This window comes from Onychomys torridus, chromosome 3 (genome assembly GCF_903995425.1).
Source record: "Onychomys torridus chromosome 3, mOncTor1.1, whole genome shotgun sequence".
Classification (NCBI taxonomy): Eukaryota; Metazoa; Chordata; class Mammalia; order Rodentia; family Cricetidae; genus Onychomys; species Onychomys torridus.
The window spans coordinates 112,511,173-112,529,019 of record NC_050445.1 but is presented as its reverse complement, the minus strand read 5'-3'; the positions used below and the strand labels follow the sequence as shown (position 1 = coordinate 112,529,019).

Here is a 17,847-nt window from a genome sequence, read left to right as displayed (position 1 = left end):
AGTCTGGCTTTGTCCACGGCTTGTGTTGTCTGAGTCTGCTGTCACCTCTAGTGTCCCAACATAGGGTAGCACTCCAAGACCAGACTTACGCTGATTCTGACACAGACATAAAGTAGGAACATGGTTGCAGAGGTGACTTATGGAGATTGTGCTTGGGCATTGCCGTCCACTGCCCATAAGTAACTCCCAATAAATCCATGTTGCTCATTGGGATGAACTTGTATGAGTTGCTAAGTTGCTGGTGCCATTCTGGTTGGGAGGTAGATATCAATTTTACATCTCCCTGGGTAGCCTTACACTCACACCACAGGAAGAACATTTCCTGGCTTTAAAGCTAGTTGAGTAACAAGACTGTATGTGAGAGGAATTCCTTCTCTTCTACCCATGGGGAGGTGAAAGCCGGGGTGGGGGGGTGGGGGAGTGGAGCAGATCTGAGTCTCCTGGCTTTTGGCTCTAACCAGTAGCTCTCCACACAGATTTTCAAATCCAAGGTACAACCTAGCGGCAGCATTTCCCTCAAGAAATGAATCCTTGCAGAGGCTAAAGTATGTCTGGAAAATAAGGAATAATAATGAATGCAATGAGATTCCATTCCCATTTGTATCTAGGATGTCATGATGTAGTGCAAAATGTATGCACAGAGGTCTTTTAGCTCACTTGTCATGTGACTATAAATTGTTCTTACCCAAAAGAGAGACCCTGAACATCTTCGTCTGTTTGTCTGTCTGTCTGTCTATCTATCAACTATCAATTTATTACCTATAATGAGCATCTACCACACCAGCACTTCACTGATCCACATTTCACCTTGAGGTTTTAGTAAATCATGACACACAAAATGTGTGCTGGGAATTGAACAAGTACCCCCAAATCACTATCAGAGGCCAAATCTACAAGCAGGGCCAACACTGCCTTCACACACCTCCACAGAGCTGTGGTGGTCTCTGAAGCAGAGGAAGACCTCTCCACAGCTCCCCACATCCATTCCCAGGCTTCTTGACCTTGTACAGTTAAAGAATGAACTTGAAATCTTTTGAGGATGAATTAAAACAGCAGGCTCTCTTTCGCTCCGATTGTCCTAATCTAGCCATTCCAGCATTCTGGAAGACATATTGACAGTAAGCCAAGATTTGGAACCACACAGCCCATGTAGGAGAGGAAGGCTGTGGGCACAAGGTTTTCAGAGTAGAAATCTGTGGATCTGTACTAATGAAACACACTCTTCCCCTTTATCAAGTTTGAACCACCAGCTTCAGTTGTAGAAGAGAACAGGGGGAAATAATCAAGTGTTAATTCCCCTTCAAATCTACTTTAGCATTTCTTCAATTTCCCAGCTGACAGTCTCTGACCCCTCTCCTAAGAAATCTTCCCTTATTTTAATATAATGTTTGAAAATGTCATTGTCTAGCAGCAAATAAGGAGGCAGAGTTCTCTGACAGCACCCAGAGACAATGAAAGAAGTTTCCAGGCAGAAAATGAGGAAGGTCTGGTAGAAGCAGCAGTGTGGAGCTTGAAAAAACAAAAGTGTTTGCAAAATGACAATCCAGGAGAGGAAGCAGGGTGTGAAAAGGCTGAGTGCCCATGGGATGCCTTGAATGGTATGAGAGTGTGGGAACCGTGGTGTGTGCCAGGCACCCAGGACACAGGCAGCTGAAGGAACCGGGAACCCTTTAGGAATCGCCATGGATGCCATTCCAACAAACTTGAACTTTTTCTTAAGATCTGCCAGTGAAAGTTTCTAAGCTCTGGAGATTAATGTCTATTTACTTCCCATGCTCTGGGAAAATAACCCTGGGAAAAATGAAGGGCATACATTGTAATATCAGAGGCCAGCTGGTCCTACAGCTCTGATAAAAGTCCGTTAAGGAGTGCCCTGGCCAAGGCCGGAGTGGAGAGGCCTTGGAGAGAGGTCACAGCAAGGGTTAGCTACTGCATGTGAAGATGGAAAGAAAGTGCTGCCAGCAACCCCCAGAGCTCTAACCCAGTGGCTGGCGTAACCATTGAGAACCCCTGTGAGTGATGCCAGATGGCTTTGGTGCAAGCCACTCATGACATGGGTGGAAAGCTGCACTGGTCAGACAATTTCTCAAAGAAATACCAGGGCACAAGGACTGGTTTTCTTACTTGGAGGTCCAGCCAAGAACACCATCTCTCACCCATGGGTTTTGATAATAAGCTTCCAATGTAACTTGAGAATGCTCAGGGGTCCTTAGAAAGGGGAGGTGGGGAAGGAAAGATCTGGGGAAAGCTCACAATAGGATCGGGTCAAGGGAAGGAAGAGGAACTATTCACACATACCCATAGGAGCCAGTGTCTGAAAGGGCACATATGCAGAAAGATCTCATCTGTGGTGGTGTTTGGTTTTAGGGATTACTCTTTTCTTGAATCCGAACAGTGGCAATTCATAGAATACCCACACCCATGGCTTTGATTGCAGCAGAATTTATCATGGATCACATTGAGTTTACTGAGGTATCTCCAGTGGGTGATGAGTCAGATTGCCTCCGGTCCAAGCATCGTGCTGACTGGGCAGCTAAAGGCTTCCGGGGACTGGGCTGCTGTGCAGATACAGGAAGGGGCAGGAGATAAGCTGTGGGCTCCACCTGAGCACACCTAGCTTGAGCAAAGCTGGTCAGGTACAAATACCAGAAGGCTGCATGTCTGCAGGTATGCCTGCCTGTTCTCCACTCCACCACACGGCTGACAACATGAAGTTCACAGTAAGTCAGATCTTCCTCTAAAACTCAGTACAACTGGAAACAATTAATAGGGGCGAGAGAAGGGTCTGATTCTTATGGCGCTGTTACCCTAGTGGAAATCATTCTTTCCTTCTTGTGGAATCACGGCTTTTAACAAGTATGTCCCTAGAGAAGAATAATTGCACTGGTTGGGTCCAGCACAAGCTAATTGCAATAGAATTGCCTTCCACAGTACCTGTTCTGGTGTTCTACTCAGAACAAGCAGTCTCTGGGCTCTAGAAGGTCTCTGATCTTTGATCCTGCTTTATCAAGAGTCCTGGGCCTGTTCTGGTCAGACCGGAAGGTCCCTGTTGTCCAAACCAGTCTTCAACAGTTGGCTGTCAACTGGCCCTACAAGAAATAAGCATCCTCAGACCCTGTCCAGGCATTTCTTTTTTTGAGAAAAGTGTCTGAGGATGGCAAGCTCAGTTTTTCCTCTGAAGTCCTAGGATGCAGAGGGGCTGAAATCAAATGGACACTTCCTTTTGCAGCACACTCCATAGGCTCCGCCTTATGATGGGATCATAAATGTAAACTACAAAATGTCCTCCCCAGAACAGGTTGGATAGAAGCAGGGAGAGCGCCAGACACAGGCTAGAGGGTTGGACCTCTCTTCTAGCTCTGCCCTGCCTAGGGGTGTGCCTTTGACTAGGGTAGCATTTCTCAACTTTCCTGATGCTTTGGCCCTTAAATACAGTTCCTCATGGTGTGCTGAACCCCGACCATAAATTCCTTTCATTGCTACTTTGTAACTGCAATTTTGCTACTGTTATGAACCGTAATGTAAATATCTGTGTTTTCTGTTGGTCTCAGGTGACCCCTATGGAAGGGTTGTTCGACCCCCAAAGGGGTCACACCCCACAGGATGAGAACCACTGATCTAGGGCCCTGTACTCTTCAGTAGCTGCCTGGCTTACAAGAGATAACTTTGTGCTCAGACACTTCTTCTACATCTACTTTTTTAAGAGACAAATTTTAACTCTTTCTTAAGCTGAAAACAAAAATAATAGAAATGCTTAACCTACTAAGAAAATGGTAAGAGATTTTCTTCTGTTAGGGTGAAAGCATCCCAGATCAAACAATAGTTGAAAACCATCTGAAAGATGTGGTATTCAGAGCTTTCATTACACTGTGTATGCATCAATTTTATGCTCTATTCATCAGTTTTCAGTGTCTAGTTCAAAATTCTAAAACTATATATTAATATAATTATAATAAATCAACAATTGTATATTATTAAATTTTTCTGTAGTTAAAAATACAAGGTGGAAGAAGAAAACATGGATGGTTTGGCACATTGGTAAAATGAGTAAATATTTCTGATGAGCTTGAGGGAGGGAGCAGATGCTGTAAACAGTGCGACCACCGGCCCTGTTCTCTGTGTTTTCAGATGGTTTTCGTCGGCCTGCTGGGTCTCCTCATGGCACCTGGATTTGCTTATGTAAGTCTCATTTTCTGAAATCAGTCACCAAAGTGCATTTACAAAGAAATGTGATCTTAAATCAGTTTCCATTTCTTATCCACTTTAGAATATCAATGTCAACGATAATGGCAACGTAGATGGAAGTGGTCAGCAGTCAGTGAGCATCAACAACCAGCACAATGTGGCCAATGTCGACAACAATAATGGCTGGGACTCCTGGAATTCCATCTGGGATTATGACAGTGTAGGTATTAGACACACAGGACGTACTCACCAGCCATTAAAACCTTTAATGTAAATTCTAGCTGTCCATGAGCATTATAAGCACCAGTAACAACACCCATGTTGCTCAGCCAGTTTTACTTCTTATACCTAACTATTGGTGATAAGTGTTACACAATAGGTTAAAACTCAAACTAATGAGCAATAAGGACACAACTATGTTCAAAGACAAATACGAGGATCCATTGACCTTCCCTGCAGAGAGCCTCCATGATGGGAAAGGCCCCCTATTTCACCCTTAACTCAGAGACCGAGTGAAATCTGAATGACAATGTTAGTTGTGAAAGAAGGGAAAACACCACTTGACCCCACCCAGTAACTGCTACTTTTGTGTTTCAATTTGTACCTTTGGAAAACAAACTCTATCTTCCTTGCCTCCTAAAAAACATCAAGGATGGAAGTAAACTAAGACACACACACACACACACACACACACACACACACACACACACACACACACACACGCTGCCTCCTACCATGCTAGAACTGAAGCCAAGGTGGTGAGTTAGATCCCTATTTCCGCCCTCTAAGAGCTTGCGGGCCATCTCTGTATGTTAACCACAGGCACAAGTGCAGGACAGCCAGGTCCAGAGCACTCATCCCAGCTCCTTAGGATCTTCGAGTTCCATTTCCCTGCACCTCACTCACTGCCTTCTTTCTTCTTTAACAGAGTTTTGCTGCAACCAGACTCTTTGCCAAAAAATCATGCATTGTGCACAAAATGAACAAGGACGTCATGCCCTCCCTTCAAGACCTCGACGCACTGGTCAAGGAACAAAAGGTAAAGGTGAGCTTTTTCATTTGGAGTGAGAGGTCTTACAGTCTCCAGTAAATAGTGAAGTCATACCCATTCCTTCTTTGCACAGCAAGCCAGAATGTTTGTCGTGGTAACTGGCACAGTGTAAAGAATGCTAGGTGACTGACTGCCTGAGTCGGGGTAGCTTCCACGCTGTCAGATTCTGTGGCTCACAACTGCCTCTGTGGAGATGAGCAAAATACTGCCCACCCTGAGTGTCAGAGATCCAAAGGTCTGCACACCTCTGTGCAAGCCCTCAGGACCTCAAAGGCACACTCTTTTGATAGTTAAGGTTATCAAAACTAGCAAACATAGAGACTGCCTAGTTAAGCTGGATTTTCAGATAATAAGAAATCATTTTTAAAGTCTATGTATGTCCTAGACAAGGTTTGAGATACTTTTAACATTAAAAGGATTTGTTGCTTGCTTGAAAATCAAATGTAATCAATTGTCCTATATCCTGTCAACCATAGCTGTAGTAGATGTAAAGAGGGAATCCATGGTTTTCACAGTCAGATGCCTGAGTTAGTCTTCTAAGTGATAAATTGGTATCTATAACCAACAAGATAGAGAATGCAAATAAGCTCCATTCTCAGAGGATATCACTAGCCCTACTCTAGAATCTAAGAGAGCAATTGTGCTTCAGATTTCAGGATAAATTTTGCCTCAGACTTCTGTTTCTATAAGCAACTGAGATTTCAAACCATCTAAGTCCCTTGGGACACTTAGAAATACCAAGACATTCAAAGCTAGAATTGTCTCTTCACTTTGATTAGAAAAAAAATTGCAGCCAAGAAATGCCCCTACTGCCCTTCTGCTCCTTTAGATCAGCAAGCCCCTGGACTTAGGACTCATTCATTTTCTTCCTTCCCTTTTCACACTCGACTTTAGGGTAAAGGCCCTGAAGGAGCATCTCCCAAGGAATTGATGTTCTCTATCAACCCTACCAGAGTGGAGGACCTGAGTACATTTGGGACAAAGATTGCTGGCATGTGCCAGGGCATCCCGACCTATGTAGCTGAGGAGATTCCAGGTGTGTACCCCTTGATGCGGTTTATCCCCAGTCAGTGCTGAGGAGTCTGCCAGGCTCTCTAAAGTGTGACCACAGATGGTACCAGTCATGGCGGGTTGATCATCACAGCGGACACTTGATAGGAGTCCTTCAGATGCATTAGCTCATAAATTCCTGGAAACAATCTTAGTAGAATCTCCGGGCTCTATTATGAGTCCTATTTTATGGAAACTGAGACACAGACAAAGGTCCCAAAGCCTTTGTCAAGGTTAATCCAAGCATTTGGCTCAGGTTCTATGTTTAAATATAGAATCCTGTCTTTCTTGGGTGGCTTGGGTGTAGAATAAACTCCACATGTTCAAAAGAAAACACAAAACGCATGGACGGGTAAGTGAAAGGAGACTGCCAATAACACCTATTGATTCCCTGTCACTCCAGTACTTACTTATTAGCATTCAAAGAACAGTATCCACAAGGTAAGAACCTAATGTAACCATAAGTTTCCAGATCTCTGAAGTAAAGAGAGAGAGAGAGAGAGACAGAGAGAGACAGAGAGAGAGAGAGACAGAGACAGAGACAGACAGGCACAGACAAAGAAACAGTAAGAGGAGGGAGGAGAAAAAGAGAGATTGTGAAGTTCGTATATACCTTAGAAATTATGTGACACTCCCCCATAGTCCCCAAAGAGTCCCAGGATAGCCACTGATCCAGACTTCTGTTTTCACCAGGACCAAACCAGCCTTTCTACTCCCAGAAGTGCTACACAGCTAACATACTCTGGATTCTGCGGATGTCCTTCTGTGGAACATCAGTGGAATCATATTAAAAGTCACTGTGGATTTGATCATCAGATAAATAAAATGTGGGCTCTAACAATTGCTATACCTGTTCTCTGAGAGTTAATTAGCTTCCTGAAGGCTCAATAAACCCATACAACACCCCATATAATTTGTACTGACATTCCTCATGATTTCTATGGGAGTACAACATGGTATATGTTAGACCCACCTGTCATCCTGAATGTAAGGCCTCTCCCCTAGAAAGGACCCCTTCAAAGGCTTTAAATACTACAAACCACAGCCTGGGAATGGGCCCAGACTATGCCACTGCTTTCTTGCTGATGTATGAAATGGCATTTTAGACCAGCAAGGACAAAAACCTACTCAACGTGACCATAATCAGAAAAGGGAGTCTCCTTCAAGGACCCGAGAGTATCTGTAATAACCCAAGGAGACACTGGGAATGGCAGACCAGAGCATATTCCTGCCAATACTGAGAACCTCAGATCGCCTCTCTCCCCAGAATGGCACCTCTGTAAACTCTGCCCCCTTCTTTCATCTGAAAATGGCCCTTGATTTTCTCATAGACCAGGATAGCTAGACCAGAAAGTCAGCCTCATTCTTCATTTGCCTTCCCAGTTCAAGAAACACTACCTAATGTTGAATCCCACTTCCATATTCCCTTGACCATATCTGGTTCAATGGTCTGCAACCTCCATTACTTGACAGGCCAGAAGTGAGATCACATGGTACCTAAGCACTAGGGTCTCCATCAAATAAGAAAGATCTGGAAGAAAATAACCTCCCAGCATTGTGTATCATAATAGGAACCTGCACTTCATTTTAAAAGTTTCTCCCATATATTTTGTTTAGTTCCTGGAAGTCATTAGAGAATTCTTACTCTATTCCTTTATCTTTGCATGAGCTATCCCTATGTAAACCTAACAAAACTAAGCAAGACATTAGAAACTATCTATGTTGGTCAGTGCTTACCAGGAGAAAGTTATAGTAATTATCTTCATTAGGCTACAATTTCATCACTTTTTGCAAATCACTGTTACTTCTAAAATACGCTGAAGCCCATGAAGGCACACACACACACACACACACACACACACACACACACACACAAAATGGTCAAAGACCATCAACTATCACAACTGTAGCGAGCAGGCTGGAGGGATGGCTCAGTGGTTAAGAACACTTGCTGCTCTTGCAGAGAACCCAGGCTCAATTCTCAGCACCCACATGGCAGCTCACAATCAGCTGTAACTCAGGCTCCTGGGGATCCAATGCCCTCTTACGACTTCTGTGTGCACCAGGCACATATATGGTATGCAAACATACATGCAGGCAAAAATACATGAACATAAAGTAAATAAAATAAATCTGATATTTTTGAAAGACCACAGTTGTAAATGTTGCCTTGATGAAGCCAACAAAGAGAGAAAATGAAGTCCCAGAAAGTGTGTTCAGTGTCATATACCTGACTTTGGGAAGTGGTGAAGTCAATGTTATATAGGAGAATTACTAGTATCTATTTTAGGATTAAAAACATCACACCACCTTTACCTGATGCTGCATGTTGAGTTACATCCAATGCACAGTGGGTTTTTCCCATTATATTTATTCATAAAAATCATCAAAGAGCTTCCTTTGCTAAGTCTAATGAAGACCTTACAGTGTTCTGCCTCTGTGCTCCAGCTGGCACACATGACTGTTTTCTCCTAGGTATTCCTTCTCTTCCTGTGCCAAGCTCTTTAAAAACATTGGTGTTCTCCTGGGTCCCTCCCCCAGCCCCTCATTTCCTACCCCTCTTCATCACCCAGGGTAGTATTTAAGCACACACATGGCTCCAGCTCCCATAAGTCATAAATTCCAAAGCTTTTCCACACTCCTGAACGTAAAATGCACAGAGCTACTTCCTGGGTTATAATTTTGTAACTAAATATAAAGCTGTGGTACTAATTAAGAAGGATAGAGAACGTGTTGGAATCTTTGGAAAGAAGATATATGGAGGGACAGCTCAGAGCAAGGCCAAGTCAATCCATCAAGGGAGGCATAGCTATACAGCAGATCATGTAACTAAATTCAAGAGCAATGAAGAATAGAAAATGTAATTGTAACAGTTCTACAATAGGAAACATGATTTATAGGGAACTATCAACATGTGGGTGGGAAAAGCACTCAAAAAACATCTACTGCGTGTGCCTAAAGCGCTGCTCCCTCACTGAATTCGATGGTATTCCTTCCCTCCTCTTTCCCACAGTTCCTCAGCTGAATGCATGATCAAGAATTGTGTTTTAAACTGACCCCATTACTTAGGAAGTATGTAATGAATTCCCGTGATGTTTCTGCTTTGTAAGTTTCTGTTCCAACATTAAATCATGACTCCTCCTTATCTACCACCCAAGGTTTTCCTTCTGCCTCTGGGCAGACCTGACTGCTAAGGGACAGTTTTCTGACTATGGGTCTTTATTTCTTCCTTCTTGGCTCTCAGATTTGTAATAATTCCATTGAGTGTTTTGTCTATTTCAACCCAAAGATAATAACTCCCCTTGGCCTTCTTTATATGTTTATTCATTGACTCTAATGTTTTCTTTGGGTTTAAGGCACAAGTTAACAGGCCTAAATTTATAAAACGATCAAGATTGCACAGCAATCACCCATGATGAGAAATAAAACAGAGAAGAATACAGAGGCTGGAATCACAGCATCCTCCATACCTTGAGTTCTCAATTTTGACATGTGCTCTGGCTTCAAAATTGGTCCCTACTCTGGAAACTTGCTGCCCCTCATGCATAATAGGTGACATGTGATTTCTTGGTTTTTACTTTGGCCACGGGAAAGAGCAGATGCTTTCAAATATGAGGATCCAGGATGAGCCAACCTCTTAGATACCCACCTTGTTTGGACACACATTTACTTACCTCTGAAAATCTGCCCCAGTTCTTACAGCTCTCAAGAAATTTGCAAGGGGCTCAACACTCAGAGCAAACACATCAGATAAATGTATGGTCCATTAGCTACATCTCTGTTTGCACACCCCTGTGCCCTGGTGAGTTCTGATGGGTTAGGAGTGAACATGAGCATCCTGGATCTCTCACATAAGCTGAAGGCAGTTTTGTAGCCCAGAGTTAAGTCTTAATGCCATGGGCTCCTCCATGATCATTCTTAAGTCTGTTTGTTAAAGGGAGCTCATTAGAATAGAGACATTTGTGTTCTCTTAGTTCATTCACCTCTAGAACAAGTCATCCTCCTGAATATATCACCGGGGATGCTATTATTCTCTTGGGCTTGTCATGGTGGGGTGGAAGGGACATGTTGAGTTTCCTCTCAAAGAGAGAGTAAAAATCATTTGTGCCAATACATTTCTACCAATCCGATAATCTCTGTGAAAGTCCAAGCTATCGTAATGTATTCCCCATTCAAAGCACAGGGACTCACACATAAATATATTACTTTTTCTCATTTCTCATAACAAAAAATACTGAGAACGCAACCTGAGAAAGGAAAGTATCTCTTGTGGCTCACAGTTTGAGGATACAAGTCATCATGGTAGAGAAAGGATGAAGGCACAAATGTGAGGCTGCTGGTTACAACGCACCCAATCATGAATGCTTAATGGGAGAAGCCCATGGAGTCCATTTAATGAGCAAAGGAACTTATTTGGGGGTTAACTCACTACCATGGGAGATTTATTGTAGGGTCCAGGAAAGCTGAGCTATGTCCCATGCTGATTTGCCTGGTCCAAGATCTCAGTATTCAATACCACAAGAAAGAGAAAAGAGAGATGCACGTATGTACATCACAGGTCTTAAGGGTCCCAAGCAGCCACCCCCTAGGGGCGTGCACTTCAAGGTCATAGGCAGTTATAACAGTTACCTGCTACCTCACTAGGGGCAGTGCTTCAAGGTCATAGCTAGAACAGCTACCCACTGCAAACGCTGGTACTTATCAGGCTTTCCAGCTCCTTTCTCCCTGTTTTATTCAGTCTTGGCACCCAGCCCATGTTTAGGGTTGGTCTTCTCAGTTAACTCTCTAGAAACCCTCATAGTCACCTCCAAATGTACCTCCCGGGGGGTTTCAAATCTAGTCAAGCTGGCCATGAAGATGAGCCATCACAGTAGATATCTGCAAAGTATTTGAATCAACAAGCAAGTTAATAAGAATGAGTAGTAAGTGTACTTATTAGTAGTATGTTTTATTTAGTATTTGGGAATTTCATATATCCATACAATATATTGTGATCATAGTCACCTTCCACTCCTCCCCCAACTCCACCCAGATCCACCCCCAATATGTGCTTTTTAAATGGATCTGTACATGTCAAAAACCAGAACAAGGGCCAGGATGACTCAGTGGATAAAGGCACTCGCCAAGCAGGCCTAAAGACCTGAACAGGATCCCAGAACTCTCAAAAAGGTGAAAGGAGAGAACAGACTCTACAAGACTGTCCTCTGACCTTCAATGTACATGTTATAGCATGCATGTCCCCCACCCCTGCATACACACACCACACCACACACCACACACCACACACACACACACACCACACCACACCACACATACACACATCACACTACACACCACACACCACACACACACACACACACACACACACACACCCTACACCATACACACACACACATCACACCACACACACACCACACACACCACACCACACATACATGCCACACATACACACCATACATACATACCACACACCCCACACCACACATACACACCTCACACCATACACACACACATCACACCACACACACACCACACCACACACACCACACATACATACCACACTACACACACCACACCACACACACACATCACACACCATACCACATATACACCACACCACACACACACCACACACATACCATATATACACACATGTGCACACACCACACAATACACTATTCACACACACACACACCCACAATCCCCACTACCATATACACACAACACATATATCACACACAAACACACCACACATACACACCATACATACTCACTTCACACATACACACACATACACATACACATACCACACCACACACACACACACACACACACACACACCACAAACACCCCGCACCCTCACTTCCACATACACCCCACACACACCACACATACCACACACATTTCACACATACACACACATACACATACACATACCACACCACACACACACACACACACACACACACACACACACACCACAAACACCCCGCACCCTCACTTCCACATACACCCCACACACACCACACATACCACACACATTTCACACATACACACATCACACCACACACACATACACACACACACACACACACACACACACACACACACACACTCGCATGCACCCCACACACAGTAATAATAAAAAAGTGGCAGAAAGGAACATCACTGGTTGTTGATTGCACTCAGACATCTCACTGGAGCTTAGCTATTGAACATTCTTGGCTGGTGGAAATGGGACTTTAGCCAATTGATAGCCTAAGTCTGTTTTCCATTTGTTTCTTACATGTATCCTAGGAAACCACTAATTCCCAGTTGTTGCTAGATGAGCTAAAGTCTTCAGCTTTGCATTCTCACAAGTTGATAATATGAATAGCCTACGTACAAAGTGAGCTTTGATTCATTGTTAGAAAAATCACATGATCTGTAAGTGGTTCCAGGAGAAGGTCAAGTGCAATATTTCAGAGTCTCCCAATAGCAATAAAACTCAAAATCTGTTGAGTTCTTCCTGAAGCTATGGATGATATATTGTCTTGTTGAACTGCTGAACAACCCAGCGAGGTAGGCAATATTATTCTTTAGTATGCAGTTGGGAATTGAGCAGAGGGTAGGCCAAGGAACTTGCACAGCCAGCATGCGCAGAATTGCTTCTCCTGAACAGCTTAGTTTGAGACTCTGCTATTCACTTGCAGGTCATCCCGACTAGTTCTGGAGAATGGATATTAATTCGGCATGTTTTGATTGCTTTCATCAGGGGAGAAGGGGATATCAGACAAGGAAGGAAACAAAACGGGCCACCACTATTTGTATTCCTCAAACCACTAAACCCATTTCTACGGATATTTGTACCTTGACGGGCTGCATGGGATTGTTCCACAATGAGCAAGCCTCCATCACAGCACCCATCCACACATGCCATCCACACATGGACCATGTGACCATGCACTCTGAGGGCCACATGCATGCAATTTAGAAGGTAGTATAACAAGCCCTGTAGACCTTAGCACAACTGATGCCGTGATGGAAGTACCATTCAGGCCTTAAAACCCAGCACATAGGCAGCAACACCTGCCAAAGCAAGAGCAAAGACCTAATCGATCCAAGTCCACAGTTCTGGAAATGTCTCTAAAGGTACCACCCTTGTTCTCTGGTTTCTGTAATTCTAATTCTGGCTAACTGTTCTTGCTAACTGAGGTGTGTCAACTCAGAATGTGGCTTCTGTGCTTAAAAGCTCACCCCGAGAAAGGCTCCGTGTAGCAGGAATCTTAAAGGTACTTATTAATAAAATCAAACTTGAAGCCAGGTATTGGGGTGAATGCTGGAAGATCAGAGAAGCAGAACAAGCCACAGCTACCTCACCTCACCAGTTCCTCAGCTGATCCTGTTTCCTCAGACTGGAAGCCTCTGTGTCCTCATCCAAATGGGTCTCAGCTGAACTGCTGCTCAAAAGCCTAAAAGCTTAACCAGCTCTAGTTCCTCATCCTCACACCTTATATACTTTTCTGCTTCCTACCATCACTCCCTGGGATTAAAGGCATGAGTCACCATGCCTGGCTGTTTCCAATATGGCCCCAAACTCACAGAGATCCAGAGGGATTTCTGCCTCTGGAATGCTAGGATTAAAGGCATGAATGCTGCCATTTTCTAGCCTCTGTATCTAGTGGCTGTTCTGTTCTCTGACCCCAGATAAGTTTATTGGGGTGCACAATATATCAACCACAGCTCTAGGCTACACTGGGGTCCTGAGCACCCAGTGTAGTCACTGGCTGGCTAATAAAGACTTTCTATTGACTTGAACACATGTCCAAGTTGTCTTCTCTGGTGGAGACCTCACAACAATGGCCGTTAGAAGGATCAAAATGATTATGGGCTTGACAGGCCTTGAGAGATTTTTTTCCCTGCTCTCTCATCAGTGTGAATTGGTCTGGAATCTGCCAGTAAGACCCTTAAAAATGACCGAGTTGAGCAGAATTGGCACTGAACTGACCTTGTTTGTGATTAGCTTTGTGTTGGCTTCAGCTTATCTAAGATAGCTTTCCATCATTCCAGGCTTATCAGGACCCTGGACTGTACTGACCCACTTCAGCTTTTGAGTTTTGAGTTTAGCTGGCCTAGTCTCTGCTCTACATGAAATGAACTGTTTGTTCAGCAAGGGTAGGAGAATGAGTTCTTCAGAAGGCTGGGTTAGTAATGACTGTCAGAATTACAGAATTACCTGGTAGCTAAACCTTCCAGCACATCTGTAAGGGAGTTTTTGTATTAGGTCATTTGAAGTAGGAAGACACACCCGGACTGTGGGTAGGTCCGTTCCACAGGCCGGGCCCCCAGCTGAGCCTTGGCATTCACTGTCTTCTGCTTCCAGACCTTAGATGCAATGTGACCAGCCGCCTCAAGTTCTTGCCCCTATCAGAAACTGTATCCCTTCCTATTTAAAGTCTCCCTTGTTGCTTTTTGTCCCAATGGTGAGAAACGTGCCTCATATAGATGGTGTGTGGCCCTAGAAGAGCTGGCTTGTGAACAAGATTAAATAGGATCTGTCTAGGCTGATAATTGACTCATCTGCAATAGGTGCGAATATTTTGGAGGGCTCTGGATCAGTCATTGTTGGGTTACATTCCATCTTGAGTGGGTTTCATCTCTTCATGGCAAGGGCTATTAGTGGAGCTTTGGGCTGGTGCTTTGGAACAAGTCAAGGCTTTTGTGCTGAGCCTACTTGAAGCTAGACGCAGTTTGGCTTTGGTGGGAGTGTTGATGTTGCTGAGTTGAACAGCTCTGGCCACTTCTGGTCTGAAGTTGTGGATGGCCTGGCCTCTGGGATACCCTCATGGCATCTTCCTGCAGACTGGGCTTTGCTTGATTACTGGCACTTTTGTTTATCCCATCACCAAAGTCAATATGGCTCAGATTCTTCAGAAATTCTATTGTTCAAGATAAACTGCTTCTGGTAAATACTCCCCTGAACTTTTTACACATGGTGTGTGGTCCCAGCAACCAGTGAGACATCCAAGAGCCTACAAATAGTGTGTTTACCCGATTGACACAAAATGTACTAGAATGCACCAGATGTGTCCATATCGGTGGCAACTATTTATTAGGGAAACCACTTAAATGTTATTCATTCTGCATTGTCTGGAGCCTTTTCCTAAGCCTTTGTCAATAGCCCAAGGAGCACTTTGGTGCCCAATGAGATTCTGGAAGATTAGGTGGTGGTGTGACAGATAGTGTGATACAGCACCTATCAAGTGTCTGAAGCTTGACTGAAGGACCTGGATCATGGGAGGGAGGTGTCAACAAGTGAGTGAGTCAGTAAGAAGCTGACAGGTACGCATGTCATATTTAATAACTACTGTCTCAATGGAGGAAACTCAGCCCCCTCCAGTATGGCAAGTGCTGTGCCAGACTGAAGCCATGGCACCCCAGTCTGGCAGCAAATTCTCTATTCTCATCAAAGACAAAGGGTTTGAGGTTTATGGAATCCTTAAATATCTTGGTGCTTTTCCTATTGCCAATAAAACATCTGAATTGTCACAAACTGACTCCTTATTCTTTTGTCTCCTGGAAAGGAAGATGTTCCCTTCCTAGTGACAGAGCCCAGGATCACATCCCTCTGCTCTTCTCCACTGGAACTCCTTAGTGAAACTGACACATGTCCAGTTGGTGGGGGTTTCCCAGGGCTTATTCTCCTGACTTCCGTAGCATGTGGTGCTGGCTAGACTCCTTCACACCCTGGCTTCTACCTGCATAGCTGGGGGAGGAGGAGGAAGAAGGGGAGGAGGAAGGGGAGCAGTTGCAGTGGCTGAGGTGGCAGCAAGCTAGAGCTGGTCTGCTTGAATCAAAGGGCCTTGTTGCAAATCCTGGAAGAAAGGCAGGGGCAGCTGGTACACTCCAATGCCTGGGTTCTTCCAGCTACTACCCTGCGCTCTTGAGGGCCAAATTTATCCTGGGGATGGGATAAATCTACTTTCTACCCTCTGTGCCCCTCTCTAAGTATATTTTGAATAGTCTCTCCTCCTGCCCTGGTTCTATGCCTCTGCCTGCCCTCTGTAATGGTGTTGTTGGCTTTAGGGGGCTCCATCAGTGACCTAGTGCTCTCTCCCAGGCTGACTTTCTGAACCACTCTCCCTATAATATTCTCAAGGCTTTCCTCTGCCACCCGAATGCTTAAATAGCTCAGAGGATCCTGAGTGCATGCAGATGAGAGATGTTCCTAAAACCTCCCTGGCTCTTCATGTCCCCCAGTTCCCTGCAGGGACATTCAAGCTCTTTCCCTGACAATCTCACAAACATGTTCTTTATTACTCTGTCCTTAAAGTCCTTCTCTTCCTGGACCAGTGCTCCCTGATTTCCAGCCTGCAATGGTCCAGCTGGTTTCTGTAGACTTCTCATCTCTTATCACAGAGCTTGATGGGGCCAAGATGGGTTTTCCTCTTTTGAGGCAGGAGAAAGTATAGAAAAAAGCAAACTTGGACCAATTGGAGTATTTTTACTTTCCCTAATTTTTTTTTTCTTGCAAACAGTAATTCCCAAAATGTGGGTGCCGGTAGGTGTTACCTGAAAATAGCTTCATAGATAAGCAAGGCTGGGAAACTGTCAAATCACTTTGGTCCTACAGAAATTCTCCAAGGGTTAAAGTGATGACAGGCATGTGTTAGTTACCTGTTATTGTATAACAAGCTGCCCCCAAAGTTAGCAGCTGAGAATGCAGCCCACACTGTCTCCTGCTCCCATGGGTCAGGGGTCAGGGGAGGGCCGGTTTAGGGGCTTGCTTGGGTCTCAGAGGCTGCAGTCACCCGCAAGCTTGGCAGGCCCTGGAGAATCAGCTCCCAAGTCACCAGCTCGGTGACTGATATTGGTTGTCAGTGGGGATGGCAGTGTCCAACCATGTTGGGTAGAGGTACTAGGGGCTGGGGTTTCTCATAAAACACCACTGAATTAGTCAGGGTTCTCTAGAGTCACAGAGAACTTGTGGAATATAATTATGGGGAAAGAGAGAGATTTATTCACTCATCTATATGTATATACATATGTGTATATATGGGACTTATTGGAATGACTTACAGGCTGCATGCAGTCTGACTAATCCAACAATGGCTAGCTGTAAATGGAAAGTCCAAGAATCTAGTAGCTGCTCAGTCCCATGAGGCTGGGTGTCTCAGCTGGTCTTCTGTATGTGCTGGATCCCGAAGAAGTAGGTTCCAATGCCAGTGAAGGAATGGATATGCTGACAAGGTGCAGGCAAGGACAAACATTTCCTCCTTCCATTGTCCTTATCTAGGCTTCCAGCAGAAGAGGTGGCCCAGATTGAAGGCATCACACAGCCTCAAGGTCTAGAATTAAGGCTTGTTGTTTCCTGCCTCAAGATCTGGATCACAGGTGTGTCCTCCATTTCTGCATTGTAATGTGCTCCAGCCAAGAGTAGCCATCACAGCCACTGAGCCTCCTGGGGTAAGTGGACCAAGAAGAGGGGAGGCCACAATATCTCATACATGTGCCTTAAAAATCAGACACCATCAAATCTGCACTATCAAATAAGTCACACACATTCCTCTATGTGTGAACTG

The 17,847-nt window shown here is 44.4% G+C and overlaps 1 protein-coding gene across 1 annotated transcript; it reads left to right on the top strand.

Moving 5' to 3' along the window:
- Positions 1-2,708: 2,708 nt before the first annotated feature.
- On the top strand, positions 2,709-7,077 carry Gkn1 (gastrokine 1). Its single transcript, XM_036181911.1, has 6 exons — positions 2,709-2,720; positions 4,129-4,179; positions 4,268-4,405; positions 5,114-5,230; positions 6,131-6,272; positions 6,980-7,077. Exons 1-6 carry the CDS (start codon positions 2,709-2,711, stop codon positions 7,075-7,077), a joined length of 558 nt encoding a protein of 185 aa, XP_036037804.1.
- The last annotated feature ends 10,770 nt before the right edge of the window (positions 7,078-17,847 follow it).